Source organism: Labeo rohita, chromosome 14 (assembly GCF_022985175.1).
Source record: "Labeo rohita strain BAU-BD-2019 chromosome 14, IGBB_LRoh.1.0, whole genome shotgun sequence".
Lineage (NCBI taxonomy): Eukaryota > Metazoa > Chordata > Actinopteri > Cypriniformes > Cyprinidae > Labeo > Labeo rohita.
The window spans coordinates 17,123,975-17,149,802 of record NC_066882.1 but is presented as its reverse complement, the minus strand read 5'-3'; the positions used below and the strand labels follow the sequence as shown (position 1 = coordinate 17,149,802).

Below are 25,828 nucleotides of genomic sequence, written 5' to 3'. Positions count from 1 at the left end.
CTGGGGATATGCTGAAGGGAAGTAATAGAGTCTGTTTAACATAAATGAATGCAATTTCAATAAAGTGTTAAATATTTATGGATATAAGTTCATGAGTTTGCAGTCTGCCAAAGAGGAAATTTGTATTCCCAAAACTCTACTGTTTATCTTAGTATCTTAAAGGATTAGTTCACTACTGAATTAAAATTTCCTGATCATTTACTCACCTCCATGTCATCCAAGATGTTAATTTCTTTCTTTCTTCAGTTTAAAGGAATTAAGGTTTTGAGGAAAACATTCCAGGATTTTTCTCCATGTATTGGACTTGAGGATCAATGGGTTTAAGGCCCAAATTGCAGGTTCACTGCATCTTCTAAGGGCTCTACACGATCCAAGATGAAGGATAAGGGTATAATCTAGTGAAACGATTGGTCATTTTCTAAATAAAAAAATGTAAAATGTAACTTCTTTTTAACCACAAATGCTCATCTTGCACTAGCTCTGCGATGTGCATCGACCAGGGTTCCCACGGGTCCTTGAAATCCTTGAAAGTTAGTGAGTCTAAAAAAAAAAAAAAAAATTCCAAGGCCCTAGAAAGTTTTTGAAAATAAACAAACATAGATACAGGTGCTTGAATTTATTTTGTGCAAGACGTTTTCTGGAAAAAATTCCATATTATTTCCTCTGGTTCGCTAATGTGTTATTTCACCTATGCATTCTAGCTTGCTTGATTTACGTTAGTTAGGGTGACCATACGTACTGTTTCCCCAGACATCTCTTTTTGGACCTAAAAAAAAATGTGTCCAGCCAGGATTTCTAAATCAGCCAAAATGTTCAGGATAAGACTTTTGCTTTCTACAGTGTGCATTTCTGTATTAAAGCCCTACGCTGACTGTTTTCTTCATCTCGCTCCCGTTGAATTTCGGGCCATTACCACTTGCTCACGTAATCATTCCATTCTAATATTAAGTAGAATGTTCGTGCATTAGGGAGCCACTATCTTATTCTGAGTATTTAAATTTCATTTGAATGAGCAGCTATTCACTTTCACTTTCAATTTCATGATCACACGCACTCTGTATAAGGGGAACACATCTTGCAAAATCAGATATGAGCACATTATCTGCTAAACAGCAAATCATCCAGCATGATTTGTCAGTCATTCCTCTTTATTCTTGTCTTGACCCATGATCAGTTAAATCCGATTCTTGCAGCTTTTATTGGATGCAGGGTTGCCAAATTTTCCTCATTTTTTGCATGAAATTGGGCTGATTTTATACTGTTGATTTTCTCCCGTGGGGTTAAATGTTTGCTTTTTTGCATAGTTGTGTTTGACACATGAAAACTGTAACAATGTATCTTACAAGGTAACACGATGTAACCTTGCTCTTCCTTAAAATGTGTCCCCACATTAAGTCCTTGAATTTGAGGGTGTTGGATCTGGAAAGTCCTTGAAAGGTCCTTGAATTTGAAGTTAACCAAGGTGTGGGAACCCTGATCTATGACTTCACACATTACATAATCACACTGGAAAGGTCTGTGTACTCCAGTTCAAAAAGGTAGGGTAGGACGAAAAACTCTATCTCATTTTCTCCTACAACTTCGTCCGACATTGTTGTTTTACCTTTTTTTGTAAAGGGTGTTTGACTTTCTTCGCACATTTGCTTTGTAAACACTGGGTCAGTACTTCGACCTTGTCACGCATGACCTTTTTAACGTAACTATGTAATGCATGAAGTCTAGCTGGTGCAAGATGAGCATTTGTGGTTGAAAAGTATGTAATTTTTTAGAAAATGAACAATTTTTTACTGGATAAGACTCTTATTCCTGATGGGATCGCATAGAGACCTTTGAAGCTGCACTGAAACTGCAATTTGGACCTACAGCCTGATCCAAACTGAAGTCCACTATATGGAGAAAAACCCTGGAATGTTTTCTCAAAAACCTTAATTTCTTTTCGACTCAAGAAAGAAAGACATGAACATCTTGGATTACGTAGGGATGAGTAAATTATCAGGAATTTTTTTATTCTTTTATTATAACTAACTGTTGAATTTTTATTTTTTTTTATTTGCAGCATATAATGTAGAGTAAAGCTGTTCGTTCTTCTTCATGTTACTGTGTACTTTTATTTCTATTGAGAGTGTGTATATTTGACCAGCCAAAAGCTTGGCTCACTGGGGTATTCGTCAGTTGAGTCAACACTAGCCTTTGTGTCATCCTTAATGCATTAAAAGTTTATGAGGCCTTTAAATGAGGAAGGAGTCTGTGGCTGCCAAGAGCCGTCTCTAGAAACTTCACCCTGCACTCCCTACCACAATATAAGCCATGCGGGAAATGCACACGCACACAAGATGGTAGCATCAACATGAATAATCTAAAGACTCAGAGGAAAGCTTGTTTAAATGTCAGCAGCTCCACAAGCCACAGACAATCCTTTAGGACAGCAGAGTTGGCTGACCTAAACCAGAAGACTCTAGTACGCAGAAAAACATTCACGTACCTTTGCAGCATCCTGCATTCCCAGAGCACTTAATGTCATCATGTTCATCAAGCCATGTTGCATGAACTTAAATAGTTTTAATTTTTCATTTCTTTCTTTCTTTCTTTCTTTCTTTCTTTCTTTCTTTTTGTGTCTACTTTTTAGTCTGCTGTCAGAGAGAACGTCATTAATCCAAGTATAGTTAGAGGTAATTTCGTTAAGTTAAGTGAATCCTGTCTTCATGTACGGAAGCATCTTGCACACACTAATGTGCTGAAAATGGGGGATCTTGCTGAGCGTTGCGTCATGGGACGCAACTGAGACCACCACATGCCTATTATTATGAACTGCTGCCTGAATGCATAAAAAAAGAAGAGGATTTAGAGACTAAAGTAGAAACTGTGGATAAAACTTTATTAAAGGTCAGCAGGACAAATTGTTTGAGCTAGCATATGGTTTCACACCGTCTCACACCGTAATCTTCCAGATTGTATATTTCCCTTTTAACATAAATCAAAAAGATGAATGATAAAATAGAAAAACTGCTTGAACTAGATGTCTAATCATTATAAAGCGACAACTGTTTCATGTACAACTGAAATCTTTGCATGTTGACATTTTCACTTTGGACCTAAAATAATTCTTGAAACTGAAATGTTGTTGTTTGGATTGATTTATTTTCTGCAGATCCCCTCTCAGGTAGGTTCATGTTTTTGGGTCTGCATGCCTTTAAGTTGCTACAGTCAGAAAACCCTGAAGCTAATCAGTTCTAACACCACAATTAACCCTCGGTGACTCACAAATCTGAAGACCAGGTTAAGGTGCCTGCACTATTGAGCTGGTTCAGAGTCAAGGGAAATGAAGGAGCTGGTGGTTTGCATTCCTCAGCGCTTCTTCAAGACATCCTATTTCTCTGTTCATCTACTATGAGGGATATGATGCCATATCTTTAAGTTATACTTTGCAGTGGTTTCCCATATGTCATATCCCGTATATAATAAACTGTAGTGTAAACCAGTGTTGTGATATACTTTGAATGTGATTCAAAGTTATTGAAAATTATTCTACTTCTAATATTGCAACATTTAACTAAATATATAGCTGTGAAATCAATCATGTGAAATGTCACACAGGGAATCAAATTAATCTTTTTTGTGAATCAATTCAAATGGATCACCTGAATTAACTGATTGCCATAAATGAATCACACTTCTCACTTGAGAGAGAGAGTTGTTTTGGAGAGCATGTTTAATTATTGCCTCAGTTTGTTTGGTTTTAAAGTTGTATGCACAATATAATGTCACATTAAAGCCAGTGATATACCATCAGTTTACAATGGCACTTAATAAGTAGCAAAACGGTGCAGGATGTAATTATTAAAGCTAGTGGTTGAAATGGGTACTAAATTCAAAATATTGATTCTCCTGCCCCTCCTTCTACGACTCAAATCTCACGCGGGTTGCCAGATTGAGGACTTGCAACACGAACAAGGGCAACTGACAATGAAAGGAAACCAGTTGATTTATCCTCGGTTTAATATGCTTGTGTTCATGGAGCTTTTTAGATGGATGCCGAGGCTTTTTAGGTCGGGTAAAATCTGCAATCACTAACCCAGTTTGTTTTCTCACTTCCATGACTGCAATATCCTGTTTTTTCTGCAAACTGGCAACCCAGGCTATCGAAATATTATTGGGTAAACTGTAAGTGGGCAGAATTACACAGACCAAATCAAAAACACACATTCTGACACGGAATCAGTGGTTGCCAATGCTGCAGTTTTCCGGCAGAATTGGGCTATTTAATACTGTTGCTGTGGGTTGTTTTTCATGTCCATGGGTTGAAACGACCCCAAAAACGTAATATTTATCCCCTTGAATGCAAATTTTACCAGGGGAACCCTGCCAAAAAACGTGTATTTTTAATGGGGAACTGCCCGTGAAACTGCACTAGTTTTGAATAGCAAGTAGCTGTTTTTTGTGCAGATCTGGCAACCCTGCATGGAATGCACATTTTCAAATTAGAATAACTGGCTTGTTTTTCAGAGAAACGCGTATGTGAAGCTATTTCATGATTATCTACAAATGTATTATGGCGTTTTTATGCTTTAGTACAGTAAAAAAAATTACATACAGCGGCATTAATGGCTACAGCACATTCACTATGGTTTTTTGTGCATACATGTGAGTGCCGTTTTTCCAGTCATACTGCATCATTCTGGCTTTATCTGGATTCTGCAGCCTAATCAAATCAAAATTAACATATTTAATCAGAACCATCTGAATCGTCCTTGAAGGAATACTTGTGCGTTCCTGAGAATCAGGATGTCAGGAAAGGCCAGTTGACCTTGTAAAAACAATGGCGTTTGAATTCATTAGCTTCATGGGGTTTCGTTTAGACATTGATGGCGTTTCTCTTCAGCCTTTGTTGTCTCTGATGCTGCTTGTTGCTCTACGCACTGATTCTTCTTTTTTTTTCTCTATTCTTATCATTAGACTTTCAAATGACTGGTGCGATCTGATTTTATTTCATATTCAGAGGCTCCTCTGTTTTGCCTCTTTATAAAATGTTATTTTTCTGTATTGTTGTTTTCACTCATTAACAGCACGTTGTGAGAAAAAGGGACTTGTTTACTTGCATGATCAAGGTCGTGGCCTGTAGTGAGCACAGTTTCACATTCTCACTGGTGCATATTAACACACAGCCGTTCTTCATTGATTATGCTTGTTAGGACTATGTGGCTATGCAGAAACAATAGTTATACTTAAAGCTTTTATCTGGCACAGTGGTGTAATGTATTTGAATTATATTCATTTGGGGGCTTTTCTTAGCAGCTAATAACATATGCAATTATTTGCATTTAGTCTGTTTGTCATGTAATTCTTTTATCGGTTGGGAGACCTAATTTCCATTTTCAGCTGCATCTCTCTCTTGCTCCCATTTTAAAGAGAAAGTTAATCAAAAATGAAAATTCTATTATTTATTAATTCTCATGTGATTTAAAACCTGTATGACTTTTTTCGTATGCAGAACACAGTGGTTTTATTTAGTTATTTATCTTTAGTCCATACAATAAAAGTCTGCTTCATTATTTGGACAAAAACACATCTTTTCATTCCTTTGTGTTCTGCATAAGTAAGAAAGCCGTACACTACATGGTTGGGTGAGCAAATGATGACAAAATGTAAATTTTTGGCTGAACTGTACCTTTAAGTTTGTTGTTTTTCTCAGAAGCAGTGTGTGGAGAATAAATGGTGTGTGTAGAGCTTTAATGACGGCCTGCAGCAGAACTGATGCAAATGTCCGCTGCAATCTGCTCCTATTGATTACTCCGTTTTTTAACTATCCTCATTCTCCTTTTCTTTCGCTCTCAGTACCTCTGTGTTTTCTTTTCAGAGTTTCACCGCAAGCTGCTCTATTTTCTGTCTGCGGTCCAGTATCTGGATGCTTGATTGCGCTTCCACATTTTTATTTGCAAATTTATGCACTCAAGCTAACATTGATTATAGGAGTACACTCTGACATTTCCAGCTCTGTGCTGTTGTTTGCACTTGTGTGTCATAATCTTTCACTCTGTAAGGTCACATTGATGGTAGTTTTGTGTATTTTTAACAGGATTTCGGAGATGATGGATCACTGTACATTACCAAGGTGACCACTACGCACATGGGCAACTACACCTGCCATGCAGACGGCTACGAACAGCTTTTCCAAACGCACACCCTGCAGGTTAATGGTATGTAATGTACTAGCGCATTCAGTTGCATAATTTACTCTTCATGGGAAGTTTGATTGACAGGCGATTTGACCAATCATAACGCCCAATCTGCCGTTTTTGTCCGACAAACATACTAGACTAGAGAGCAGATTAACGTCAGTGGATTTGAACTTGAAAAATGGTGTGTCTTAACATCTTTCTGTGCTGAAACAAGATACCTTATGGTGTTCATTCATGTTTATTTCTTGCTAAAACTAGTAAAGAGGAAGAGATGATAGGTTCACATGCCACTTGATTTGAGGAGCTACAGCAATCTGTCATGAAACATTAAAGAACCACAAAATGGTATTTATTGTGTGAATTTCTTAAAAATGACAAAATTTAAAAGCTTAGATTTTGTTTCCTACCAAAAATAACCTGCTCTGTCTTGTCTGTCTTCTTTGCTTTGCAATGTATTTTTCACTGAAAGAAAACGTGTGGCGTGAGAGCAGCATGTTGTCTTGGCCGTAGCAGCAGTAATGAGGGGGAGCGGGTCTTTGCGAAGGGTCAATTGACCAATCACAATCCAGTTTTCCAGAGAGCTGTATAATAAGTCAAAAGTAATGGCTGAAATATTGTATGATCCACAGAATGGAGTTTTATCACAGAAAGTTATATTTGTGTTTTCTATAAACATTTTTAGCAACAATGAATAGTAAATTCAACAGAATAGAGAACACCTATATATTCTATGTTAATTATAACATAATATATTTACATATACCTTGTGGAATCTGCAAAATGTTAATTATTTTACCAAAATAAGAGGAATCATACAAAATGCATGTTAATTTTTATTTAGCACTGACCTGAGTAAGATATTTCACATAAAAGATGTTTACATATAGTCCACAAGAGAAAATAATAGTTGATTCTGTGTTGTTACCTGAATGATCCACAGCTGTTTTTGTGTAATGATAGTTGTTCATGAGTCCCTTGTTTGTCCTGAACAGTTAAACTGTCAGCTGTTCTTCAGAAAAAAATCCTTTAGGTCCCACAAATTCTTTGGTTTTTCAGCATTTTTGTGTATTTGAACCCTTTCCAATAATGACTATATGATTTTGAGATCTGTCTTCTTACACTGAGGACAACTGAGGGACTCATATGCAACTATTACAGAAGGTTCAAATGCTCATTATTGCGCCAGAAGGAAACACAATGCATTAAGAGCAGGTGAGTGAAAACTTTTGGAATTTGAAGATAAGGGTAAATTTAACTTATTATGTCTTCTAGGAAATATGTAAGTATCTTTTTTAGCTTCTGAAGGGCAGTACTAAATGGGAAAAATACATATATATATATATTTAGGCAAAATAAGAAAAATGTACACATCTTCATTCTGTTCAAAAGTTTACACCCCCTGGCTCTTAATGCATAGTTTTTCCTTCTGGAGCATCAGTGAGCATTTGAACCTTCTGTAATAGTTGCATAGATGGTTGCAAAGAATTTGTTGGACATGAAGGATTTTTCTGAAGAACAGCGGGCAGTTTAATTGTTCAAGACAAACTAGGGACTCATGAACACCTATCACTAAACAAATAAACATAGCTTTGGATCATTCAGGTAACAACACAGTATTAAGAATCAAGTGTATGTAAACTTTTGAACAGTGTCATTTTTATAAATTTAACTATTATTTTCTCTTGTGGACTATATGTAAATGTCTTTTATGTTAAATATCTGTGGTCTAAATGCAAGTTTTTCCTCATTTCTTGAACTCCTGCTACCTTTTCTCTCGCCGTTTCTCATTGACATATGAAACGCAGAACAATCAAATGGCCGTAAATGATAACATCACATTTTAATTGGATAAAAAACATTTGAACTTGCCTCCAGAGTTGTTGCCTAGCAATTAATCGTGGTCAGAGCTGGGAGGAAATGGGAAATTAATTAGGAGATGACACATTTTTCCTTTCTGTGTTTTAAGTCACAAGGGTACTAGTGCTCTCTCTTTACTTAATTATGCTTCCTGATGACCAAAATCCTTGAAATATAGTATTGTTTAAGCAAACGCATTTACATTTCTTTATAGCAGACAAACAATGTTTAATTAATTTTTCCTGCACAGCACACGTAAATGACCGCCAACCTTTTGGTTTTAAATGGTTTTTCTTAACACCTTTTTCCATTTTTAATAATGACAATATAATGATGTTGCTTTGTTTTCCAGGCAGGGTTTCACTTGATTGTTAGCTGAGGTGAATAAAACAGACGAAAAAAGAAAAACATTAATAACCTTTTGTGATGTGTGTATGTGTATATATTTGTATGAGTGGGTGTGGGTGTCATTTTCCGCTATTTTTAAAGACCCTGAGGAGCACGCAGATGTATGAGAGCAGTGTTAGCCGGGAAAATGAAAGGGGTCGGACAGGTTCACAGAGACCTGCTGAGTCTCAGAGGTGGTGAAATTGAGAGGAAACTCTAATCGAGGACACTGAAAGCTCATCAGCACTGACGCACATACAAAAGCCCCAGTATAACACACTTCTCCGTGCCGCATGTAATGGACACGTCCGCACACCAAGAGAGACAAAGACAAACATAAACTAATAAATCTGACTCTCAATTTCACGGAGGAACAAATACACACAGAGAATTTATCCGGTCCAGTGATGGCGGACTTACACGCTGCCGAGCCAAAACACTTGCTTATTCTCACAGAAAATCAACACTGAGGAAAACAAAGAAAAGGAGGGCAGAGGAATAAAAGGAGGGAGATTGGTGGAGACAAGAGGCCATGAGAAATTTGTGATAGAGCTGTCAGCTTTGATGCGTTTCACATAGGGGACAATCTCAAGTCGATCCCCAGGTAATAAAATACACACAAAGATAGATACAGGTACACACACAGACATCTACACACGGAAAGAAAAGTCATTTCATAAGGATTTTTATTTTTAGGTTGAGCTTAGTAAAGAATAAGAAAGAGCACTGGTTATGCACTTTAGTTTAGCTCTTTTAACCAAAATTGACACTTTTGTTTTGCTTTGTTTTTTTAATAAAAGGATAATGAATCCAGAAATGAAACATCTGTCCTTATTTAAGGAAAGTAAGGAAAGGAAAGGACGTGACGTGAGGCCAAGTATGGTGACCCATACTCGAAAAGAAACCAGATGCAAAAATGGTGCAGAAACAAGTCTATATACTACAAAAGCAAAAGCTAAATCTGTAAAATATTGATTTCTTAACATGTGCTTTTAATATGTTGCTTTTTCTTTCTCAACCTTGGTATCACAGATACGCTGGTATGCTTTCCTACATTTCCATCATGCATGGCTTTGTTTTTATAAGGTTTACTGTTTATCATAATCTGCTCATTACCAATGAGCTGATCTTGGAACACCACGAGGGCCTGAGCTTGCGATTTTTACACTCAATGATTTCTGCTTTCCAATCGTGAGTTGAACTCCGCAGTAAATAGTCTGAGTCCCAGGGAGCTTAAGACTCAGATTTTACTCCCTGTGCCTTGAAGCAAAGCATTTCATTAAATCAACCCCCTCGCGTGCTGAAAACCGGCGCCCCCGTCACCGCTGTCCAAACATTTCCTCTAATTTTCCCCATTTCCTCTCATATAGAGCTCTAAAAAGTGGACTGGTTAAATAAAGATGTTTATTATTATCATCATGCTGTGTTTGCATTATTTCAAATAGATCTTCTAATAGATGTCTTTAATTAAAATTTATGACACTTCGCAGACATCCTCTCAAGCTCATTTAAGTTTCTGTGATGATTTGGTGGGAGGATATTTAAAAGTCAAAGGTCAAATAAAACTATATTTTGCCATTCTAACCATTCAGAATGTTGTTTATTTGTTCATTTATTCACTTTGCTTACACTTTTGTCCTTTCCTCTGTTTTTCTCATAGTGCCACCTGTTATCCGGGTGTACCCAGAGAGCCAGGCACGCGAGCCAGGGGTCACAGCCAGTTTGCGGTGCTACGCTGAGGGCATCCCTGACCCACAACTCTCATGGCTGAAGAACGGCATGGACATCACTACAAAACTCTCTAAACAACTCACACTTCAGGGTACAAACAAAACTACTAAAACTGCATAATAGTTGAAAGCTATAAGTGTTTAAATGATTAAAAACTACCAACCCATAAATGTAATTTATTGTGTAATCCAACCACTCGGGTCTGTTTAGCACTATAGAATCAGTAGCGGTTGATGTGGAAAACTTTGCCAGGGTATTTTAGTGTTCTGTCTGTATTGGCTGAAGAATGCATGTACAAAAACTGTTAAAGGGGTCATCGGATGCAAAGTTCAGTTTTACATGTTGTTTGAACATCAGTGTGTGTTGGCAGTGTATGTACAAATCTACCCTATAAAGATAAAAATCCATGCAATGGTTTTTAATTAATCTGTAAAAATAATATCTCCTTTTTCAAATCACGCCACACCAAAAGAGGCCACTCCCACAATATTTGATTGACATGAACGTCTTACCTCAGACCCGCCTTAAATCATCTGTAACAGTCCGACCTCCATTGTTTCGATGCCGGAGCAGTACAGTTCTCTGTTTTCAGCAAAAGCTTTTATACTAGCTGATTTCACATTGAAAAAAAATGTACCCATATCGTTACACAAGCAGACGTTGATCTTGTCATTCTGAAGTAGCTTTTTATAGCCGTGATGCCTTCTGGTTGCACTGTAGCAGTGATTGACGTGTTTGTCATGATCTAGATCTAGATCTTTACTCAATCCCACAATCCCCCCTGTGGGGCCTCTCATCAACAAACATTCCTCCGAAGTCAGCTGTTCAGACTAAAGCTAACATGACAACTTGAGAACACTATAAATGTTTCAGCCGTTATCAAACACAATTTTTTACGAACCCATTAGAAAAACTTACATAAATAGAGCCGTTTCTGTCTCAAGTGATTTAGAAGCGACGGAGGAAAAGTTCACTTCAGTTTTTCCTTCATTCTTTTTTTTTCTCTTTCCAGCTAACGGGAGCGAGGTGCACATCAGTAACGTCCATTTCGAGGACACCGGCGCCTATACCTGCATTGCCCGTAACGAGGCTGGAGTGGACGAGGACATCTCCTCTCTATTCGTGGAAGACTCTGCTCGGAAAACGTGTATGTATAAGTCATGATGCGCAGCCCATCTGTCCTTATGATGGAACTTCCTTTCCTGTTTCTTTGAATTATTCATCAGGCTCAACGTTAATAGTTTATAAACTTCAGATAACTTCAGATAATAACAGACACAGAAGGCGATGCAATAATGGAAGAAGAGTCCCAGAGGCCTGGTATTTCACTATTTGTCAGCAGTTTTATGGCGCACTGTATTGAAATGTATGAAAATGAGGTTTGTTTTATATCTACAGTGGAGATCAAAATTAGAAAACAATCTATAAATCAGGGATAAGCGGTGTCGGTCCTGGAGTGCCGATGTCCTGCAGAGTTTAGCTCTAACCCTGAAAAAAAACCTCACCTGCCAGGACCAGTGTTGCATATCCTTACTATAAATACTTGATTTTTTTTCTGAAATATTGTTATCTTCATCCCTCAAAATTTGAAGGAATAATAGCTGTAGGTATACCACTGTTATACAAATATGTTTGACAAAATAACCAAGACATTTCAACAAAAAAAACATTATTTTGTGGAAAACAGAGTAATCAAAACTAGATAACAGTACTGTAGGACGAAAGAAGATTACAGCTAAAATTTTGGAGGGTTAAAGCTGCCAGAAATTAGTTGGAAGTGCAGAGGCTCTTGCTACAAATTTATATTTATAGTGTTCTTTGTCTGTTTGATTACGTCATTAATTGATCTTTACCACACATCTCTACCATATGTACATCAAGCTACTACTACATATATTGTAAAAATGTCAATTTGGTGTAAAGCTGCTTTGCAACGATATGTATCGTGAAAAGCGCTATACAAATAAATTTGAATTGAATTGAATTGAATTGAATGATTTCAGCACATCTGCAGCTGCTAAACATCACGGGTTTCTCAGACTGTGCTGGTGTGATCTTGGTCCACTTTTCTTTCACTCTCTTCTATAGTTTGGTAACTGTAGAGGGTTTCTTAGCCATAACTATGTCGCCAAGAATTTTCCAGAGATTTCCAATTGGGTTTAGATCAGGACTCTGGCTCCAGTATCCCCTCACTGCAGAACACAAGATCCAGGGAGTGGGTTGGATCCACATCTAGGGAGTGGAGATGGTAGGTTTAGGGGTGGAGATGGTAGGTTTAGGAGCGGAAATGGGTGGGCTTAAGGATCAGGATTTGGAGACAGGTAGGTTTAGGTACAGTATATGTAAGGTGGGAGGAGTTGGATCTGGATTCATCCTTGCCCCCTGGGTCTTGTGTTCTGCAGAGAGGACCATCTCTCTGGCTCGGACAAGGATTTTCCAGAGATTTTCAGTTGATCTTAGATCAGGATTCTGGGCCAACCATTTCATTATTTCAATGTTCTTAGCTTCAAGGAACTGCTTTACCCATTTTGTAATGTGACGGGGGCATTGTCTTGCATGAAAATTTCAGGCTGATTGGGAGAAACTGCATGTTGTTGAATGGGATTCTGATAAACATTTGCGTTCACCGTGCCATGTATCTATAAAAGAAGCCCAACTCCTGCTGCAGAAAACATCCCCCAAACCATGACATTTTGTACTCCACCTTTCACTGACCTCTTTACACACTCGGGCTTCAGTCTTTCCCCAGTTTGATGCCAAACAAAATGTTTCCAATCAGACCCAAATAAATTCAACTTGCTCTCATCACTAAAGTGAACTTTAGACCAGTCTTTCTCTCTCCACACAACATGCTCCTCAGCAAAGGTGAGTTTAGCCTTTTGACTCTTTCTGCTGATGAGAGGCTTGGTCACTGCAGAGTGTACTTTTAGTCTGACTTCTCTTAAACGTGCTGAGACAGATCCATACCCTGTTTAGCACTGAACTGGCAAACAATTCCAGCTGCAGTGTTGAACCTTTTTTCCCATTGACAGTCTTTGCTTCTAAGCCTTTTTGGTGGACTTGATTGACTTGATTGAATCAGTGTCATTCAGAGATGGCAAAAGTACACACATCCTTCATTTAAGTAGAAGTACAGATACTAATTTTTAAAAAATACTCTGGTAAAAGTAGAAGTACTGACTACACTTTTTTACTCTAGTTAAAGTAAAGAAGTATGAGCTCAGACATGTACTTAAGTAAAAAGTACCCATTAGTACTGCCTGTTTTAGTGTCACGCTGGTAACTGGATGTCATATTGACACATTAATACAAAATAACTTATATTCAAAATTTGGTTAGCTAATAAATGTATCAAGGCTGAACAACCACCATGTAGAGCAGGACAGGAATGGGACAAAATTTCAGGCTGGGAAATCTCACACTCATCCAGGCCATCCCATTCATCGACAACAAATTCTGAAACCACGGAAAACCCTATTTTTTGTATGGCCATCACATTTAAAAAAGGTTTAAAACCTTAGGCTGGGGCTGTGCAAAATAATTAAAGGCTCTCTCTTGAACTGCACCTTCATTTTCCTTTTCAGTCTCTTCATTTTCCATGATATCTCTCTGCATCTCACTGTGTGTTTACTTTTTTTTCACTAATTTTCTTTTACCTGTCCCTTTTCCCATCAGCCATCTACTGCTATGAACAGAAATGTCTCCACCTTCGTGCAAAACAACCACCTCATTGTATTTGGTTTGCAATTACATAAGTTTATTTTAGGTTAATTTTAGGTCAGTTTACTTAAATACTATAGATTTAATAAAAATATATTTTCTAAATTGCCTAAATGTCCAAATTAGTACAATAATAATTATACCATGACAATATCTTTATAGAAAAAATTCTAATACTGAAGATGTTATTGCATTATCATGATTCATATTTTTCTCTTACCAAAATTAACCATGCTTTTTTTTTTTTCTTCTTTTCTTTGGGTGGATTAATTTACAACTATAATTTTACTACAAATGTCATGGTTGGTTTATTGTTAGAGAAAACCTTTAATTGTCGTAAAGGTTGTGTTGTTATCTGCCCTAGCTTACTCTAAACGTATTATAAAACGATGTCTAATAACATTTGTTTACTAAATTACTACTGTAACTTTACAGTAGATAATAATGATGTTTTGCCCTTCTGATCCACTCCTTTCTCGACTCACTCGCTTAAATTACTCTGATAGAAACGTTTGGTGGAGACGCGGAATCATGTTGCCACAAAACTAACGGATTCATGATTTAGAGATTTGTTATCGAATGGCGATCCACTACATGCAGATTGAAACTAAAGTAACGGCCTGGTTTGAAAATGTAAGAAGTAGAAAGTACAGATATTTGTGTAAAAATGTAAGGAGTAAAAGTAAAAAGTAGTCAGAAAAATAAATAGAGAAGTAAAGTACTGATACCAGAAAAATCTACTTAAGTACAGTAACGATGTATTTGTATTTAGTTACTTCCCATCTCTGATGTCATTGTAAACCTGTAATATTCGAGAAATCACAGATTTGGAATGACAAACTCATGCAGTGGCTGAAAGGACAACCTCCTGTCGCAGGGTTTCATTCACCTTGGAGCGGCAATCTCAGTGAAAATTGGAGGAATGCTGCCAGTTAAATAAGGTTTGCAGTATAATTAAGGAAATTAGCACTAGGTGTTGAATTAACACCAATAACTTGTGGGTATCTGTAATTGTCCTCTAATTTTGTTAGTTCTTTTTCAAATATCTCATGTAAGTTTTTATACTGTGCTACAGAATATAATTAATTTATGAAATATCCTTACAAAAACTTCTTCTCCTGTTAGGATAACTTCAAAAAGGACTAGGCAGTGACATAAGCAGTTTGTTCTCTAATTGTGATCTCCACTGTATATGGTCAACTACACTGTAAAAAATAAAAAACACAATTTGTTGAGTCAGCTTAAAATAATTTGTTACTCTGCTGCCTTAAAATTTTTAGTTCAGTCAACTAAAATAAGTTTAGTCAACTTGAAATGTTAAGTTGTACTAAGTAACAACTTAGATATTTGTGTTCGCTAAACTTAAAAGATGGGTAAGTAACCCAGCTGCCTTAAAATTTTAAGTTGATTCAACTCAAATATCTAAGTTTTCACTTAGTATAATGTAACATTTCAAGTTGAATAAACCTTTTTTGAGTTGACTGAACTTAAAATTTTAAGGCAGCCAGGTTACAAATTATTTAAAGTTGACTCAACAAATTGTTTTTTACAGTGTAGTTGACAAAACCCTTAGTGCACTACCATTCAAAAATTTGGGGTCGGTAAGATTTTTTTTTGAAAGAAGTATCTTACTTTTACCAGGACTGCATTTATTTGATCAGAAATACAGTAAAAAAAAATTGTGAATATTGAAATCAATGTTCAATGCATCGATGTTAACATTTTTTCTTTTTTGTAGAAACAGTACTACCTTTTTTATTGAATAGAACATGCAAAAGAAAAGCATTTATTTTAACTCTTTTGTAACATACAGATGTATTTTCCTGTCAGTTTTGATCATTTTAATGCATCTCTGCTGAAAAAAAAAGTATCAATTTCTGACCCCAAACTTTTGAACAGTACTGTATGTGTGTTTATATGAAAGCTTGAGAATACATTCAGGTGGTTTATTGTATTGAAGCCATAAAGTCGTGGGCAGTGAAGAATGCGGAATAACCTCACAGGTCACCATACACTCATCGGTCATATCTTCACTAATGTATTTGCGGAGGTGTTGGGATATGTAATCCTCAGACTGAGTTCAGAGGTCTAGCTATTGTAGTTTAGCGCGATGTGACCGAGCAATACACTGTGCAGACAGAAGGCTCTGGTTTCCTCACAGGTCATACAACCTGAGCCAGTGCTGTCGGTGTGCATGCATAATGGATGACAGTATTTATACAGATTCACTACTGCTCTGCCCACTGATCTGGAGTCAGTTCATCCAGACCCCTTGATCTCTTCTCTGACAGGTGAACAACTCCAGCTGTCTGGATCAACACTCGCTGTAGACCGTCTCACTCGTGGTTTTTCCTAAAGCAGACTAATATGATCTCTGCGTGTGTAGAGATGCACTATGTTAGAGAATATTCTCATAGAGGCATTGCAAATCCTTTGTATTAGAATATTTTTTCAGTTTGGACACAGAAGCAACATTGTTGGTGTTTCATCAGTTCGTTACTCGCTCTTTTTCATCCTGCTACAGTGAATGGTGATTTTTAAAGGGTTTGTTCACCCAAAAATGAACATTCTGTCATTAATTACTCACCCTCATATTTTTCCAAAACTGTAAGATTCATGAGTTCACGCTTACATATACAGTAATTAGCTGGAGTATAGTAATGCATATTTGGCGTGCTGTCTGGGGAAGGGCACCGAGCTCAGGAATGGCCCGAACCCAGAGAACCCCCCTAGGTGTATTGAGAACTCGGAGTGGGGAGATGGGGTGGTGGAGAGATGCTGATGAACCGTCAAAAGGATAGAGGTAAATCAGCTGTATTTGAATCTATAGCGTTGATTAACTTGAGTGGACTCCTGTTGTGTTAATTAGGCTAGGTATCTGACGCGCTCCTCCCGAACCTTGTTAATAAAAAATCATATTTTGTTCATCTTCAGAACACAAATTAAGACATTTTTGATGAAATCCAATAGCTTTCTGACCCTGCATAGACAGCAACGCAACTACCACATTCAAGGCCCAGAAAGGTAGTAAAGACATCATTAAAATAGTCAATGTGACATCAGTGGTTCAACCGTAATTCTATAAAGCTATGAGAACATTTTTTGTGTGCAAAGAAAACAAAAATGACTTTGTTCAACAATTTCGTTTCAGTTGCATTGCTGTCTATGCGATGTCAGAAAGTGCTCGGATTTCATCAAAAATATCTTAATTTGTGCTCCAAAGATGAACAAAAATCATACGTGTTTGGAATAACATGAGGGTGAGGAATTAAAGCGTGAGCTGTTCCTTTAACAGACATTACATAATGCTTAATGGATCATTAGTTAACACCCATTCAAATAGCTGGAAACGTGAGATAATGTGCTTGTTAATGTTTACTCACAAACTTTATCTAATGATTAACAGATCATTATTTAATGTAAAATATGAAGAGTTCAGATGCAGAAGCCTCTAAATCCATCTGACGTATTTCTTTAAAATGAGCATTTCTTTCTGGCTACTTTGTATAGGTTTCTATGGAAGTAATGGTACTTCTAATTGAGCTGAGGCTGGAATTTAGCGAGTTTGAAGTAAAAGTATTTGATGGATGTATAATATGTGTCAGGAGCATTCACTCAGTATCATTATCTCATTTTTGACCGAGATGTCTTTTAGCTGGTTTTGCATCTGAACTCTTCATATAATGCTTGCAATTCTTACAGATTTCTTTCAGTTACTGTAATTGACTTTAATAGTTACATTATTGAGTCAGTGATTTGAACCAATCAGATGGATTTATTGAAAAGAGCCAAGTTAAAAGAATAATTCATTTCCAGTTTAAACATTGCCATTTCTTTTATGAACTCTCTAGAGTTCTGTCTAAAAGATCTAGGGCATCAACATTTTCAATGATTGAAGACTTTTTTTTCCACACAAAGTTATTGTATAGCTTGCGCAAGTAAAATGGACCAGTTGTATGATACTTTAATGGTGCTTTTGCACCATTATTCATTGCATTATTAATCTAAAATATTTATAATTCTTTAATCGTCCACAGAAGAAAGAAAGTCATACAGGTTTTGATCAACATGAAGATGAGCGTATAATTTAATTTTGGGTGAACTGCTCTTTTAATACATTAGTGTGTGTGACGAGTAGCTCTGATTTGTCTCTTGTGTTGAAGCCAGGCTAAATGGTTGGATTTGATAGTCTGTGCTATTGCTTTCATTGTGCATGAGAGGAACAATCCTGCACTGTCAGCTGGGATTTCCTCTTACATTATTCCCGCAACGGCAGGTCTGAACTCATAAGCCTGGGATGATACACGGCTCCCTGCTTCCACAGAGTGCACCAGCCTGGCAAAAGCATTTCCAACTTGTGCCCAAGCACTACATTTTAAATCTTTTTTATTGATATCAATGAGCCTTTAGCACACCGCCCCAGCTTTGTGTAATGAATTTGTCCTTGTTGCTCTGTAACTTATGTATGGGAGATGTGGTTTCTATACAGTACGGCACATGCCTGAAATCCGCTTCTATTGCGTTTGGTTGCACAAGACGGCCATCGATACAGAGCAGTCAAAGCTAGGACTCATAGCACAAGTTGTGTGTTGGTTGTTGAATGTACAGTGAGGATTACAGCTTCCGAAAGGTTGTAGGGGGGCGTGTGATAAAAGTAATCGTACATCTAAAGGGCAAAACAAGGTGAAGTTGGTGGTCAGCCAGCAGCAATTGAGGTCAGTGCCGTTCTACAGGTCAGTGGGGAAAAACACACTGCACTCAGAGAGATAATGATCTTGGTCCCCTCTCTCTCTCTCTCTCTCTCCTCAAGATTTAAAGGTCAGACGGTGTCCCTCAGCCCAGCCACAGTGCTCTTGAGGATCATGAAATTGGATGTCTGCCAAAAAAGTCAAATCTTAAGGTCCACTGAGTAAAAAGTCCAATGCAATGATAGTATGCTGTCTTCCAATTTTGTTTCTAATGGTGTTTACATTGAAGTGTGTATTTTTTCCGCTATTAAAATCCATTGTCTTTCCCAGGTTAATGAGCAGAAACAACTATACAGTAAGTTTTATAGCTGCCATTTACAAAAATTGCGCAGTTTGTTTAATCAGGCCAAAATGTGTATTTCTGGCTTAACCAGTAGAGCATGAGGAGTTAAAAATCTACATACACACGAGTAATAAAAACTTTGGAACTGGTAAGAATTTTTCGTGTCTCTTATGTTCAACAAGGCTGCATGTATTTAAGAAGAAAGAAAGAAAGAGGGCCGATACCAATTATTACAGATCACGTAGACTGGTAACCGATATTTTGAACCAATATACAGTCTGGTGTAAAAATGAATGGTAAAATTATAAATAACAAGGGCTTGGAGGAAAAAAAATCTTTCTGTTTTTAAGTTTATTGAAAAATCGTTTTTAAAAAAGACCGATAACCATAAAAACAATTAATATCGGCTACGATAATCAGCCAGGCCGATAACTGGTTGACCCCCAGAAAAAAGCAGTTTTCCTTAATGTTTTTAGGAAACCGTGAAACACTTCTTTAAGATTCTTTGACAAATAGAAAGTACGTTTAAATAGCGTTTATTTTAAAATCTTAAATTATACATGTTTTTACTGTTACTTTTGATTTATTTAATGCATTCTTGCTGAAAAAAATACTTACTAGCCCCAAACCTTTAAACAGTATATACATATAAACTTATTGTTAATTATGAATTAAACAGAATTTAAATATTTGTTGGAATTTCCGGCCGATAATTGGTCAACCGCTCGAAAAAAGTTGTTTTGATTAATGTTTTTGAAGAAACAGTGAAACACTTCTTTAAGATTCTTTGATAAATAGAAATTGCATTTAAATAGCGTTTATTTTAAAAAGTTAAATTAAACGTATTTGTACTGTCACTTTTGATTAACTTAATGCATTCTTGCTGAATAAAACTATTCATTTCTTTCAAAAAAATATTTACTGGCCCCAAACCTTTAAACAGTTTATACATATAAACTTAATGTTAATTATGAATTAAATAGGATTTAAATATTTATTGAAATTTTATGGTTATTTTATACATATTCAGTGTATCAGTAGTTTTTTTAACTACCAATATTTTGAACCGATACTACCGATATTTTAAACCAATATATGAAGAGTTCAGATGCAAAACCAGCTAAAATCCATCTCGGTCAAAAATGAGATAATGATACTGAGTGAATGCTCTCAACACATATTATACGTCCATCAAATACTTTTTCTTCAAACTCGCTAAATTCCAGCCTCAGCCCAATCAGAAGCACTGGTATTTACATAGAAACCTATACATCTGAGCCTGATTAAAATGCATTTTTTAAAGAAAGACGTCAGATGGATTTAGCTGGTTTTGCATCTGAACTCTTCATATATGTCTGGTGTAAAAATGAAAATTAACATTAAAATTAAGAAAGACACGGGTACTGACAAAAAGTTTCTTTAAATGTTTTTAAATAATTCTATCAGCAAATCAGTTTTGAAAATGAACGATAACCATAAAAATACTTACTTATCCTTGATTATTTTTATGGTTATCGGTCATTTTCAAAACCGATTTGCTGATAAAGTTAATTGGCTCTGATAATCGGTCAGGCCGAAAATAAGTTGCTCAGTGTTTTTGAGGAAAAAGTGAAACACTTATTTAAGATTCTTTGAGAATTAGAAAGTGCAAAATATGATTTAATTGAAATTGTTATGTGGGTCCTTACTGTCACTTTTGATTAGTTTAATGCATTCTTGCTGAGTAAAGGTGTTATTATTTTTTATTATTTATTTATTTTTAAATCTTACTGGCCTCAAACTTTTAAATGGTATATTTATATAAATATTTAATTATGAATTAAATAGTATTTAAATATTTATTGGAATTTTATGCCTATTTTACTGTATACATATTGAATGAGTCAGTAGTTTCATATTGTTACCGATTTGTTCGCTTATATAAGTATATATATAGTACAGTCTTCTGCCTTTTTTCCAAATAATTTTTGTGTTCCAAAAAATTATGTTTTAATGTTGTGATCAATCTCAGAGGTATTGGTCTACTTCAAGAATTAGCTGTTATGGAAGAATGAACTTTATTTGAACATTATTTTATTATATGAACATTATTTTTGGACTTACATATAGCACAGAAATTACACACTTCATCTTTACACATAATCTAGCAGTCCGACACCGTCTCTCTTGTAAAACAATGCAAACACCCTGCTTCAATTAAGTAGTAAAGCAAATATTGTAGCAAGTTACTATCATCAAATATTTGAGTACATCTCTGGTCCCAGAAGAATTTTTTGTACCATGGAAATGTCAGAAGAAGTGAGCTATGGGAGGACGATTTAAACAGACAAGTGATTTGAGGCTGGGGTGATGTGAAGCACTCAGGTGTGATTGTGCTCATCATCATCATCTAAGAAGAGAGACAATATGCTGTTGCTGTCCTGTCATTGGGGGAAAAAAAACTCGCCAAGTATTTAAGGCTGTCAGATAAACACCACCTGCTGCAAACATACAAACAATAGTAGTGCTGATCTCCCGGTGGTCTCCAGCAGCTGTGTGCGTGTTGGATTATAGGATTCCATGTTTGCTCCAGTGTTATCAGGAGAGATGCTGAACCGAAATAAAAGAACAGATGCAGAGAAACAAAATGTCTCTGAGTTCCCACAATTCCATAGTCAAACACAAAACTCTAGTATGTTAGCAAGAGACTCGGCAAATGTCAAATGGGATGGTTACTTTGTCCATTCATCTGCTTTTTTTTGGTTTGGATCAGGCAGTCAGGACTCTACCGTAGGGATCATGTTAGAATTAGCATTTCACAGCCTGTAATTTTGTGTTCTGCTTTGTCACAGACTAGGCCCATCAGAACAATGTTGCCACCTCTTTGCCATTGCATGCTGGGATATGCCAGTGATCATGTTCACCTCTGCCATTCAGTTTCAGGCTAAGTGCACAGAGCTGCAATGTAAAAGAAATTACACTGTATGCGGCTCTTTTCTTTCTTTCAGATTTTTAATGAAGACTTTATCCTAGTTCAGACTTGTCTGAACAAATTCATTCACTGTTGTTAGTTGAAATTCTCACAGCTGGTTTCAGTAAATTGGTCTTTTTTTTACCCAGGGATTTTGTATAACTTTATAAAAGTTCAAGTAGCGCATACGTCATAAATGCCACTTTTTTAACTGTATGTACTTTTGTATCCTTTTTAAAGTATGAATGCTCCAGACTCTTCATTGTGATTGTGTGGAATGCATTTGTGTTGCATGGAAGAAAGTAAGAAAAATGGATTTGGAGCAACTTGAGAGTTTCTGTTTCATGCTGACTTTAAATTTTTTAGCGAAAAGTTTGTCAATAATGACTAACCTATCCTGAACACAATTCTGTGTGTGCAAAGATTTATCTAAAGGCCAGTTTTTCTGGACGGTTTAATCTTACACTCTGTATCACCGCTCCAAGGCAGAAATTAGTGGCTATTTTCTTTTCTTTCTTTCATCAAATGTGTTTTCTGAAGTCTATTTCAGCATCAGCCCTTCTCTGAGGTGTTGCCCTATACCTGAGGGCATTAACCTCAATATCCAAAAGACTGTAGGAGTTTGTATTGAAGTTTAAAGAAAGCAATACCAGCAAAATAAGGTAGTGCATCTGTAAGGTATGGCATGACCTTCCAAGACTACCGAATACAGAGTACATTTCCATATACACACTACACACCACATGTACAAAGTGGGAAAGGTTACTTCGACAAATCCGTCGCCGTATAGCATATTCACTTATTGAGTCTTCATAATTGTCATAATTAAATCATGTTGGCTCTTTTAATTATGCAGGACTACCAGGGGAATTTGCATAACGGAGCATTAACGTGATAGACGTAGAGTTGCATTCTCAACTCATGAATACTTTGATAGGCCCATGAATGATTCAGAGAGGCAAAGCAGAAACGCAGACCCCAGGCATTTGTCTTGATTAGTTTTCCGTTGTGTTGGAGACCTAATTAGAGTCCAACAGTGGCCTTCACCTGTTACGCCATCACAGTCGACTCGTACCACTGCTTTATCTCCCACTGGCAGCTTCAAATGTGACTCTGCTGTCGGGAACATTGCGATTCGGTCAGAGTGCATTTGAGGTAAGGAATGTGGTTTTTCCCAGCAGCCATGTTCCACTAACCTGAACTGTTTTGATGGATGAGCTAAATTATGCAATACAATCTATGAATTCGCCTTTTTCTATAAGGTTCCAAACGAGACAATGCATCCTCAAAATAATCAAGGAAAAAAAACTAATATATATATATATATATATATATATATATCATACAACATCGATTCTTAAAGGAGAAGTCCACTTCCAAAACAAAGATTCACATATAATGTACTCACCCCCTTGTCATCCAAGATGTTCAAGTCTTTCTTACTTCAGTCATAAAGAAATTATGTTTTTTGAGGAAAACATTTCAGTATTTTTCTTCATATAATGGACTGGTATGGTGCCCCGATTTTAAACTTCCAAAAGTTTAAATGCGGCTTCAAACGATCCCAAATGCGGTTGTAAAAGATCCCAGCCGAGGAAGAAGGGTCTTATCTAGCATAACGATCAGTTATTTTCATAAAAATAATATAATTTATAGAATTTTTAATGTCAAACACTCATCTTGTCTTACTCCGCCTGGACTGTTTTTGTTCCGGTTCATGACAGTTAGGGTATGTCAAAAAACTCCATCTCATGTTCTTCCTCAATTTCAAAATTGTCCTATATCGCTGCTTTACCTTTTTTGTTAAGTGTGTTTTATCTTCTTTGCATAGACTGGGTCGGTACTTCTGCAGCAATGTAGGATGATTTTGAAATAATTTTTGAAGTTAATGGAGAAAATACAATTGGAGAGAATGCTGGTTATTCACTCCCCCCACCTTCAATCCCTGCCAGACCTGGGACTTAAACCCGCAACCTTTCGGTTACAAACCTGACTCCCCAACCATTAGGTCACGGCTGCCCCCTTTTGTTTTGTTTTGTTTTGTTTTGTTTTGTTTTGTTTTGTTTTGTTTTGTTTTGTTTTGTTTTGTTTTGTTTTGTTTTGTTTTGGGGTTTTTTGTTTTTGTTTCTGGAAGTGGACTTCTCCTTTCATTTCACATTTAAAGTATCTTTTCATTATTTAAATCATTTCAAATGTCAGTATTTCACGTTTAATGTTGAAAATCTTAAAACATTGTTTTTGCATTTGTTACTGCAGGTTAAACATTGGGTAAATACATCTAAATGCCACTTCATATGCAACTTCTGCAAAGATGAATTTTGTTGATACTGATTTCATTTGTTTGGTAACAGCCTAAATGTATTATTATTATAATTGACTGATGTCAACTGCTGTCCATGGTAGTCCTTAAGATGTCAGCAAAATAACAAAATAACAATACAAATTAGCATTATCGTTAGAATCCCAGAAAATATTGAGATATTTTTGTCAATAAAGCACACCTCTATATTATAGTAAGATAAATGGTGTTCCTTTAACATACAACATGTGTACACATCAAAAATGAATTTACTTTGAATCCAGATCAACAGAGGAGACTTATTTCTCCTTGTTTTACCATAGTCCATACACCATTAAAGCAACCTCTTATTTCTTCTTTATTTTCCCTGCCTGGTTGATGAATTGTGTCAGTACTCTATGTTATTGGAAAAGACTCAGTCTACACACATCGCATTTATTCCAAACCACTCCCTTCTGCTTCCATACTGTTGCAGAGCTCCATGTTTCCTAAGTCTTTTTTACATCCCTCATCAGTTGCTGGTGCAATGGCAATATTTTTCACAAAAGTCTTTTGGATTGCGCCAATGCATTAACTCATAGAAAAAGAACTTGACTAAGGACTTTTTTGAAGATTACCTCCAGCGTTACTCCGCTCTCCTGTCTCCTTGATGAAGTGAGAGAGCAGAACGAGAATCGCTTAGCGTAGGGATTGTAGCACAGGTGAATTGTGGGAGATTGATTCGCAGACTGAGAGATTGAATCAGATCGGCTAGAGGTCACATCTTCACTACAAACTGCACTCGTCGACAATCCAAAAGTAATAAGAGAAGGAAATTCAGCCGTTTTTGGAATAATGTACTGATCTTTCATGCTAACGAGTCATATTTATCAATAGATCCTTGGTGACAAATATAGCACAAGCATAATAATGGCATATCGGTCATTTCTGGGTAATGGCCATCGTTGTTATTTTAGCACAAATGCTGAGGCCATCAGGAATCATTTCTTTCTAATGGAGGTGTTTTATTGTAGTTATTAGGCAATTTATTTTGTACTAAAATGCTTTTGGAATTATTCAGGAGTTAATTGTGTGTGATATTTTTTGGTTATGCTTCAGCGACACTTTGCTAGGCCACTTGATTGCCATAAGAGCCATTTTAAAGGTATTTGATCATTGTTAGTAAGGCATTGATCTCAATCTCTAAAGTTTAAGTGTTTTAAAAGGTAATACTAGTCACAGCTCCAGCGGTTATGAGTAAATAATCATGCATAATGCAAAGATAAGCTCTGACTTTCACCCTAATGCACATTGTTTCCTCCGTGCGGTTGGCGACTGTGCATGAGTGTATAAATCCCCACAGGCCGACCTCAATGTACAATGCCGACACAGTATTGATTACACATGAGCGAGTCAAATCAATAAGCTCCTCAGGTTGCAGAGTATAATTACTTGGCCAAATCAAACACAACTCTCAGCATTAAACCACTGTAGAAAAAAACACAAATGTTGTTGCAATAATCTGTGGGAGGTTTTTATAGCCAGAAGTGTGAGTTCATCTTTTATCTCTGGTGGGGTGGATTTTTAAACTTTTAGATGGGTAAAGTAGAGTGAACATCTCTAATGTGAGTTTTCTTTGTGTTCTCTTCCAGTGGCAAACATCCTGTGGAGAGAAGAAGGTAAGCATTGTGTTTCAAT

At 36.5% G+C, this 25,828-nt stretch overlaps 1 protein-coding gene across 2 annotated transcripts in view; it reads left to right on the top strand.

The window, feature by feature from the left end:
- Positions 1–25,828, top strand: part of fstl5 (follistatin-like 5) — a 149,456-nt gene that overhangs the window by 102,763 nt on the left and 20,865 nt on the right. For both annotated transcript variants that reach the window (XM_051128270.1, XM_051128271.1), the window contains exons 8-11: positions 6,074–6,194; positions 10,081–10,242; positions 11,164–11,298; positions 25,783–25,809. In XM_051128270.1, the coding sequence (XP_050984227.1) occupies positions 6,074–6,194; positions 10,081–10,242; positions 11,164–11,298; positions 25,783–25,809 (445 nt within the window). The remainder of the gene's footprint in view (positions 1–6,073; positions 6,195–10,080; positions 10,243–11,163; positions 11,299–25,782; positions 25,810–25,828) is intronic.